Source organism: Rhagoletis pomonella, unplaced genomic scaffold (assembly GCF_013731165.1).
Source record: "Rhagoletis pomonella isolate Grant_MI unplaced genomic scaffold, Rhpom_1.0 Rhpom_scaffold_00006, whole genome shotgun sequence".
Classification (NCBI taxonomy): domain Eukaryota; kingdom Metazoa; phylum Arthropoda; class Insecta; order Diptera; family Tephritidae; genus Rhagoletis; species Rhagoletis pomonella.
In genome coordinates, this window is record NW_023458560.1 from 61451158 (window position 1) to 61460406 (window position 9249).

The following is a 9249-nucleotide window of genomic DNA, read 5'->3' on the forward strand; positions in this document are numbered from 1 at the left end:
GACGCCAACGCCAACGCAACGCCAAAGTTCTATGTGGACGGGCCTTATGTGGACCGGCCTTGAGAATGGAAAATAATCGATTCTCGAATCTTATTTAATCCTTACGATTCTTGGAATCGAATAATCGACGGCGAGATTCGAATTATTCCATTCTAATCGATTCTTTATTTCAACATTTCTTTCACTTGAAAAATCTATAAAAACGGCCAATTATACAGCCATCATTCATAGCTAACTATTATAATGAGTCAATTAAAATTATTTTAACAAGAGCTTTAATAATAAGTTTGTGTAAAAATTGCTTTATTTGCAATAAAATGTGTGATTGCAACATATTCACGGTACTGTTTGATATGGGAAGTAAATAAATTGGAATACCCTCCTTAAAATGGTTTCATTACAGAAATTCAATTCTAGCATCTCTATGAATATGTGCCAATTACGCCTCTATTCCATGAACCAATCAGAACAGATCTGACCGGTTGAGAAGCAGCCATTTGTAATAGCAATTGAGAAAAAAGTGTGTGACGTTCGTAATTTTGAAGTTTGCTATTTCTGTTTTGCTTCTTTCTTTATTGGATGCAAAAACACGTACAAAAATTATAAATTGATTAGCACAAACATGTGCACAATATTGCTTGCAGTTTTTCTTTATGCTTCGTCTTCATATTCTTTGTTTACTTTTCACAGAAAATAGCATGGGGCCGAAATTACAAACGTCAGCCAGAAAATTACTTTTTTCTTTTGCTTCATCTTGTCAGATCTTGTGTAGTTGGATCATGGCTCTATTCTGTATCAGTGACAAATTCTTGTACGGAAATATATATGTAAAAGTTTAAATTTGTCAATAAAAAAATTTTTGTCACCGATACAGAATTGGGCTATTAGTCTTACTTGATATTTATAACTACGTTTATACGCACGTCTTATTTGCAAATAACAATTTGCAAAATGGTAAACTTTGCCGTATAAACGCTGAGTTAATTTTTTATTTGCAAATAACTAAATCACGCAAATAAGTATTGATTAGTGATACTATTTGCAAATAAGCGCAAGACGCCGCCATTTTTAGGTTTATTTTCTTTTTCGATGTTAATCTTATTGCCTTTTTATAATCAAGACGTTGCCATTTTTAATTTTATTTTCTTTTTCGATGGTCATATGGCCTTTTTATAATCAGGCAATATTAAATAAAAATTTTTCACCGTCGAATAAACAGTGAGTTAGGTATTTGCAAATTATTTTTATTTGCAAATAGCTTACGTATAAACGTAGTATATATTAGTCATGCCAGAAATTTCACAATTTCACAATTAGGGACACGAATTTCGATACGATACGATACCACATCGATACTTTTGCCATACGATACCGATATTTTCTACTCGATAGTTTTGAAACGATATTTTTTGGAATCGAGTACCAAAACCCAAGTATCGTATCGAATATCATAAACTCACATTACAAGGATAATGAGGATAATGTTATTAACAATTCTTACCGATATAAATTGGGCTTTAAAGAGCAGAAATTTGTAATATAGTTAGGATTGCATGTGGTGGAATTTGACCCCGCGTCCTCGGTGTTTTAAGTCAACACATCAACCTCTACGTGCTGTTACACAATATGTTAGTGTTTGACCGAGATTCTCCTCCGATTTGTCGCGCGCGCGCTTTAATGTTGTGGCACAAAAGGGGCCCCTACAGTTTTATGTCGACTCTGAACGGCGATTTTGTTTTAATACGAAGCTGTTTTTCATTTTCAAGCTTTGCGCACTGCTAACCATTACACCACAGCGGCCTATATACGAGACCTATATTTAGATAATTTTTTTGGATTTTGGTATCGATATTTAGAAAATCGAGTCTTTTTATTCCGATATTAATGGGTACCCGATATTTTTAAACCGATACTTTAAATGAGTACCATATCGATACTTTCTGTTCGATATTGTGTCCCTATTCCCAATTCTAAGTCCCCTTTCAGACACGTCAAGTCTTGATAGCAATTTTTTCGCATTCTCTTTTGTGTTTCCTATTTGCTTCCACACGCGTCAACTTTAATTGAATTCAAGTCCTTGGTTCTTTAAATGGGAAGCAACGAAAAGATCAAAAGAGACAAGAGAACTTGAAACGAATTGACGGTACGGAGGTATCTGTACTCTTCCCCTCTCTTCTCACCTCCTTCGCCTACAAACGAGCAGACTTGAAAGCAAGACTTGACGTGTCTGAAAGGGGACTTACAACTGACGCGTATCTAAGTCGACGTTCAGACACGAAAACTTTTGTTGCGGAAACTCGAAGCTTGTAGGGGAGAGAGCGACGAGGAAAGGTGACGGGTACCGAGTCGCCCGTACTCGGGAAACACGCTTTGTGCTCTCGTTCGTTTGAGTATTTCAAGTTGGCGATTCACAGCTGACAACAACAATTGCGTACAAAAGAGTTTCTGTGTGTGAATGCAAAGGGCAACACCAAAAGAGAAATCGCCGATAGTAAGAAACTCGAGTTTCCGTGTTTGAACGCAGACTAAAGATGTATGAAAAATAAGAGAATCGAGTTCTCAGAATCGATTGCGAAAATTTAGAATCGATGCTCTAAAATCGATTATTTGGAGAAAATCTTCGATTCCGGAGTGAAATCGGAATCGACTTTTCCATCCCTAGTATATACTGTGAATGAAATTGTTGCTTTATAAAGGAATTACTGCGTTATTCGATTGGTAAAATAAAGTTTAATCCTCTTCATCACATTCAGCAACGAAGGCGGTAAATATATTTTTTTCATTCGTTTGTGTTCCGGCGTATATCAAACCAGTCTTCTGGCAGATATTAAACATGGCTACTTTCAATTTACGCAAAATATATAAAATGTTTGATAACGAGAACGACACTAACATTAGTGCGGATGCACTCGAGCAACTGCAGCAATGGCAGTTAATTCCTCGTGAAGGGCAATATTTGTGTGCTCAGGGCCATCCGCTGAGGTTGCTACCGTCTTCTGCAAAACTTGATGGATTTCTTTGGCGGTAAGTTTATGTGTCAATATCAAATTATAATTCACAAAAATCTTATTATGTGTAGATGTCACCAAAAAAGTGCGAGGGGCAAAAGGAAGCCGCGAACGTGCAGTGTTCAAATTTCTATCAGAAAAAACACTTTTTTCTATAGGTCGAAGCTGCCTATGGTAAAGCTCATTGCTTTTTCTTACCTTTGGATTAAGAATGTACCGCAAGATTTTATAACAGAGGAGTTAAGTATCTCTTTGCGGACCGCTATTGAGTGGTCTAACTGTTGCCGTGAGGTGGTGTATACTGGTATGAATCGAATAGGGTATCAAATCGGTGGCGCCGGGTCTGTCGTTGAGATAGGCGAAAGCGAATTCGGCCGCCGGAAGTATGATTCGGGTCGTGGTGTTGAGGGGCAGTGGGTTTTTGGTGGAGTGGAGCGGGGTACCAATAGGTGTTTCCTTGTTCCCGTTGAACAGAGGGATAAGGAAACCTTATTGGCCATTATAAAACGTTGGATTCTTCCTCATACGACTATAGTTTCCGATTTTTGGAAGGTGAGTTTGATGTCGAATTAGATGTTTATACATATATGCATACATACGTAAATACAAATTCAAAATGCTTTTCATTACAGGAATATCACTGCTTAAGGGACGAGGGGTATGTTCACCTTAAACAAAACCATTCGATTAACTTTAAAAATCCACAAACCCAAGAACACACCAACACCATTGAGGAACTTTGGCGGCATGCCAAGCATTCAATGCCTCAACACCACCGAAACAAAAAGATTTTAAGCGAACATTTGGCAAAGTTTTTATTCACGCGGCATTGCAAGCTTGCAGACTTAGATGCCTTGAACGTATTTTTCGAAATGGCGGGCTTATCGTACAATCCAATGAGTCCGTACTTAGATATAAGAGAAGACGACATTAAAGAGGAGTTGAAGGAGGAGTAGTAGGTGTGCTATTTATTGGTCTTAATAAGCCCTTTTTCGTGCTGCAAGAACTTAAACAAAGATACCGAAGCGAAGCGAAGATAAACGCAGATTTATTTCATATTTCAAATACCTCACCAACTCCGGCATTCCAAGCGCAACTATTTTCTCATTCGGAAGAAAACTGTATGTGCCACTGTAGTCAAATGGTATATCGAAAGAAAGACACATTTACGCAGTATTTAACGAAAAATATTAAAATCCGAAATTTCATATATTTATTTAAATGTCGTTTATATAAATTTTGTTTTAAAAATGGCTGTAATATATACTATGTATGTGTATCATATAAAAAGTTATTTAAACTATCTTTTAATTGGCATACATCATCGGTATAATCGGGTTGGTTTTCGAGATATACATATAAAAAATATAATAGTTGAACTCTAACCTCAGATCTTCATTGTCTTTTTAATTATGCCTACCAATATTTTTTTATAGCCTAATGGCTGTATTCAGTAAGCTGTCTCTAGTCTAGGTTGGTATTCTCGACTTGTTTATTTTATTTGAATTTATAATCACATCAGTTTTTAGTGTTTTTAATTTATTATTCTAATCCGTGTAACACTCTGTTCTTTAATATGCGAAAATCTGTAGCATCACCCTGTAAAGTCCAAAAATTCCACCATTGTGTTTTATTTCCACCCCCAAAAAGTCAGCTGTTTTGGAGCATGCATTGCGAGTTCTTTTCGTTTATTAAGTAGATCCGGAGGGCGGCCAAAAATAAACAACGTTCCAAATCAATTAAAAAGTTGTTTGAAGATGACTATTTTAACGCGAATTATAGCTTCAAATTTGCCTCAACGCATTGGTGCACTTAAAACACTTCAGCAAGTATGTATTGTTTGGCAAAATAAAAAAAATAGAAACCTATAAAAGTTCGCTAGGTTATGTAATTTACGTGCTTTAATTTCTTTTATTTTCTGCATCTACGATTAAAATGTATCTATTAGAGTGGCTACTGCACGCATATTAAATTCGCTGAACATAAGCCAATAGAGAAAATACGGAATATTGGTATTTCGGCACATATTGACAGCGGGAAAACTACGCTCACCGAACGCATTCTCTTCTACACCGGCCGTATTGCTCAAATGCATGAAGTACGCGGCAAGGACAATGTTGGTGCTACTATGGATTCAATGGAATTGGAGCGTCAGCGCGGTATAACTATACAATCTGCAGCCACTTATACGATTTGGAAGGATACCAATATTAATATCATTGACACACCCGGTCACGTGGATTTCACAGTGGAAGTAGAACGTGCATTACGTGTTTTAGATGGCGCTGTGCTTGTACTCTGCGCCGTGGGTGGTGTACAAAGTCAAACATTAACTGTAAACAGGCAAATGAAACGTTATAATGTGCCTTGCTTGGCTTTCATCAATAAGCTGGATCGCACAGGTGCAAACCCTTATCGTGTGCTGTCGCATATGCGGTCAAAGATGAATCACAATGCAGCTTTCATACAATTGCCAATTGGCGTGGAGAGTGATTGCAGGGGTATTGTGGATTTGGTGACTGAGAAGGCCATTTATTTCGAAGGCACACATGGCATGGAACTACGTTATGATGAGATACCTCAGGACATGCGCGCAGAGTCGGTCGAACGCCGCCAGGAGCTAATTGAACATCTTTCAAACGTAGACGAAACACTGGGCGAACTGTTCCTTGAGGAAAAGACACCAACGGAGGATGATATAAAGGTTAGGTATCAGTAAAGCATCAGCGGATTTGTATTAAAATTATTCGTAAAAATTATTATTTACAAATTTATAGAACGCCATACGCCGTACTTGCATCAAGCGCACGTTTACCCCTGTCATGGTGGGCACTGCACTGAAAAATAAAGGTGTCCAACCCTTATTGGATGCTGTTATCGAGTACATGCCTAATCCAGGCCAGGTAGAGAATGTCGCTTTCATTGAAAAGGAAGGACAAGAGCCTGAGAAAATTGTACTTAATCCTGCACGCGATGGTAAAGCTCCATTTATCAGTCTGGCATTCAAGTTAGAAGCTGGGCGCTTTGGACAGCTCACCTATTTGCGTTGCTATCAGGGTATGTTGCAAAAGGGTGACAACATCTTCAATGCGCGTACAAATAAGAAGGTGCGTGTTGCGCGTCTCGTGCGTTTGCACTCGAATAATATGGAGGATGTTAATGAAGTTTACGCTGGAGATATTTTTGCACTCTTTGGTGTTGATTGCGCTTCAGGAGATACCTTCACCACAGATCCAAAAGGAAATATTTCAATGGAGTCTATTTTCGTACCAGAACCAGTTGTGTCCATGGCAATTAAGCCCAATAATGCTAAGGACAGGGATAATTTCGCAAAGGCTGTGGCGCGTTTCACTAAAGAAGACCCCACCTTCCATTTCTTCTATGATGCTGACGTGAAAGAAACGCTCGTTTCTGGAATGGGTAAGTGAAAGGATATTTGTAGTTACTTTGGCATGGGTAAGTAAATTTATTTGAACACTTGCAGGTGAATTACATTTGGAAATATATGCTCAACGTATGGAGCGTGAATATGGCTGCCCCGTCACATTGGGTAAACCCAAGGTTGCTTTCCGTGAAACACTCGTTAGTCCTTGTGAATTTGACTACCTGCACAAGAAACAGTCAGGCGGTTCGGGTCAGTATGCGCGCATTATTGGTGTCCTGGAGCCACTGCCACCAGATCAAAACACCCTGATTGAGTTTGTTGATGATACTATGGGTACAAATGTGCCCAAACAATTTGTGCCCGGTGTGGAGAAGGGCTTCCGAGATATGGCTGAACGCGGCATGCTCTCTGGACACCGACTATCTGGTGTACGTTTCCGCCTGATCGATGGTGGTCATCACATTGTGGATTCCAGTGAATTGGCTTTCATGTTGGCAGCGCATGGTGCAGTGAAAGAAGTGTTCCAAATGGGTTCTTGGCAAATTTTAGAACCTATAATGATGGTGGAGGTTACCGCGCCAGAGGAATTCCAAGGTGCAGTTATGGGACAGTTGAGTAAACGTCATGGCATTATTACGGGCACCGATGGTGCAGAGGGTTGGTTCACTGTGTACGCAGAAGTGCCATTGAACGATATGTTCGGCTATGCTGGAGAATTGCGGTAAGTTATTGCTTTGATTTATGGAATGGTTAATAACAAATCTTGACTTTACAGTTCAAGCACTCAAGGCAAAGGTGAGTTTACAATGGAATATTCACGTTACTCCCCTTGTCTGCCAGATGTGCAGGAACAATTGGTGCGTCAATATCAGGAATCGCAAGGATTGGGACAGGAGAAGAAGAAAAAGAAAAATTGAGGAGGAGTAGCCATAATCGACATTCAATACTAATTTTTTAAGGACTACATACGAGTACTACATATTTTTTTCGAAATGTAAGAATGGTAGATAATATTTGAAGCAAAGTTGGCGATCATTGTCTATTTGCTGTTTTAGTTAACTATTTAATATAAAAAATTCAATTTTTTTTATACAACTGTGATACAGGTAATAAAAAGTGACAACAATAAGCCACAGATATGAGGCTGAAGACCACTAAAAAGGCTATTGTTTAAAATTACTTCAATTATTTCACAAATACAGGACTACCAGTTCGATTATGGAAATCCAATAATGGATAGTTGGTACTAACCAAAAACAACCGGATACTTTGCGTTAATCTTGGCAGCACCAAGAGAAATGCCTGGTTTAAACGGTGATCACATGAGGCGATTTTCCAGGCAATTTTGGAGGCGATTAGTTGAATCAAAAGTTGGTTGCCCCCAAACTTCATTGGAAGTGATTAGCTGAAAGGTCGTTCACCCCAGGCGATTGTTGCTGTCAACTAAAAGTTGCCTGTAAAATCTCCTTTCAGACACTTTCGTTTTCAGTTTTCATTATTTTAATTTGTTAACTGTGGTAAATAAACGAACAACGTAATGTTTAACGTAAAGTAAAAATTGAAAAATTAGTTATTACTGTGTGGCTAACGAACAAAAGTTATAAATGGACGAACAGTAAAGAACAATCGACGAACTATCGATTGCAATACAAAAATCTTAATATTTATACTAGGTTTTGTGGGCTCGTGGAGAAGACCCCAGAGTATATTCTATGTACCCGCTGACGAAACATGAATCGTAGACTGATATACTTTGGAGAGCGATTTTCTTCTCCATATAAAATTTGGAATATGGCACCGTCCAAAGTGCTTGGATTTTTGAATGGCATAAGGTATGTACAGTAGAATGAATCGTTAAACGCAGTTAACTTGTTTTAATTGTACTAGATGTGCCTTAGTTCCACTAAATGTTAAGTTATCTACATTTTTAACTTAACATTGAACAAAAATATTAAAAACTCAAAAATATGTTTGGTAGGTTTTGGAGGATTTTGATAGGGAAAAAATTGGCTCTGGCAACACTGCCACCAATTGCGGGTGTTATGCCAAATCTCAAGGATTGTTTCTTAACATTTTACAGCTGTTGATAGCAGATTGGCGAAGAGTATAATTTTACGCACAAAGAGATCGAAAGAGGAAAAAGTAAAGAAACGAAAACTAGCAGAAATTTCCAATCACAGTATACACACACACACATCTTCAAATGCATGCACAAATCCTTAAATTCTGCAATATTTCAATGGGTTTTGATAACGATGCACTCATTTTGTTTTATTAAAACGAAGTAAAATAAACTTGCCAACTTTTTCCTTGTGCGTTTTGAACAGCTGCTTCTTGAACATATGACTGCAAATTTCTGCTGGCGAAATTTCTGCACATTTAAATCTTTAAAAAACATGCTGAATAATTTCCTAAAACGTAATCATAAATAATCCAATAGGGAACAGATTTTTTATTTTGATTTAATATCAAAATTTCATCGATGTTACCACCAGCCCGCTTTCTTTCAAATGAAAATATGGCTGTCAAACTATCGAATTGCCTGCAATAGATGTCAAGCAATAAGCACTGACATATATTGTAGCACATGAGAAATAGGCGGTCTCCATTGGAAATATATTTTGTGACACGGTTATCACGACATCAGTGTTTTCCTGTGGAGACAGGGCCTAAAGGTCCTATTTTATCGTAAATATTAGTTGCGTTCCCTAACTCGCAAGAATTTACAAGAATTTACCAGAAAACGTTCCCGTTCGCGGGTCTCTGGCCCTTATTATGAGCTGCATTCGATTTTCGATCTTCGCTGGCTATCGAAGATCGAAAGTGAAATTCGTATTATGAGCTATGCAAGCGTGT

General features: G+C 38.0%; 3 protein-coding genes across 5 annotated transcripts in view; all 3 read left to right on the forward strand.

Moving 5' to 3' along the window:
• Window positions 1-9249, forward strand: part of LOC118741033 (threonine--tRNA ligase 1, cytoplasmic) — a 575984-nt gene that overhangs the window by 495900 nt on the left and 70835 nt on the right. The gene's annotated exons all lie outside the window — the stretch shown is intronic.
• Window positions 2656-4001, forward strand: LOC118741046. Its single transcript, XM_036472854.1, has 4 exons — window positions 2656-2764; window positions 2825-3024; window positions 3080-3560; window positions 3641-4001. Exons 2-4 carry the CDS (start codon window positions 2834-2836, stop codon window positions 3962-3964), a joined length of 996 nt encoding a protein of 331 aa, XP_036328747.1. The 5' UTR covers window positions 2656-2764; window positions 2825-2833; the 3' UTR covers window positions 3965-4001.
• LOC118741036 (elongation factor G, mitochondrial) lies at window positions 4653-7951 on the forward strand. Of its 2 annotated transcripts, XR_004993218.1 has the most exons (6): window positions 4653-4837; window positions 4957-5712; window positions 5786-6428; window positions 6493-7114; window positions 7169-7387; window positions 7500-7951. XR_004993218.1 is itself a non-coding variant. In XM_036472832.1 (5 exons), exons 1-5 carry the CDS (start codon window positions 4766-4768, stop codon window positions 7308-7310), a joined length of 2235 nt encoding a protein of 744 aa, XP_036328725.1. In that variant the 5' UTR covers window positions 4653-4765; the 3' UTR covers window positions 7311-7951. The 2 variants fall into 2 exon arrangements, 1 of the variants encoding a protein (XP_036328725.1); XM_036472832.1 differs by having other exon boundaries at window positions 7169-7951.

What these genes read in the sequence shown, in the direction of transcription:
- LOC118741036 (XM_036472832.1), top strand. Translation starts at nt 4,766, where the DNA reads ATGACTATTTTAACGCGAATTATAGCTTCAAATTTGCCTCAACGCATT. An exon ending in CAACGGAGGATGATATAAAG is followed by an intron (nt 5,713 to 5,785) that starts GTTAGGTATCAG and finishes ACAAATTTATAG; the next exon opens with AACGCCATACGCCGTACTTG. An exon ending in GGCTATGCTGGAGAATTGCG is followed by an intron (nt 7,115 to 7,168) that starts GTAAGTTATTGC and finishes TTGACTTTACAG; the next exon opens with TTCAAGCACTCAAGGCAAAG.
- LOC118741046 (XM_036472854.1), top strand. Translation starts at nt 2,834, where the DNA reads ATGGCTACTTTCAATTTACGCAAAATATATAAAATGTTTGATAACGAG. An exon ending in CTTGATGGATTTCTTTGGCG is followed by an intron (nt 3,025 to 3,079) that starts GTAAGTTTATGT and finishes TATTATGTGTAG; the next exon opens with ATGTCACCAAAAAAGTGCGA. An exon ending in TAGTTTCCGATTTTTGGAAG is followed by an intron (nt 3,561 to 3,640) that starts GTGAGTTTGATG and finishes TTTTCATTACAG; the next exon opens with GAATATCACTGCTTAAGGGA.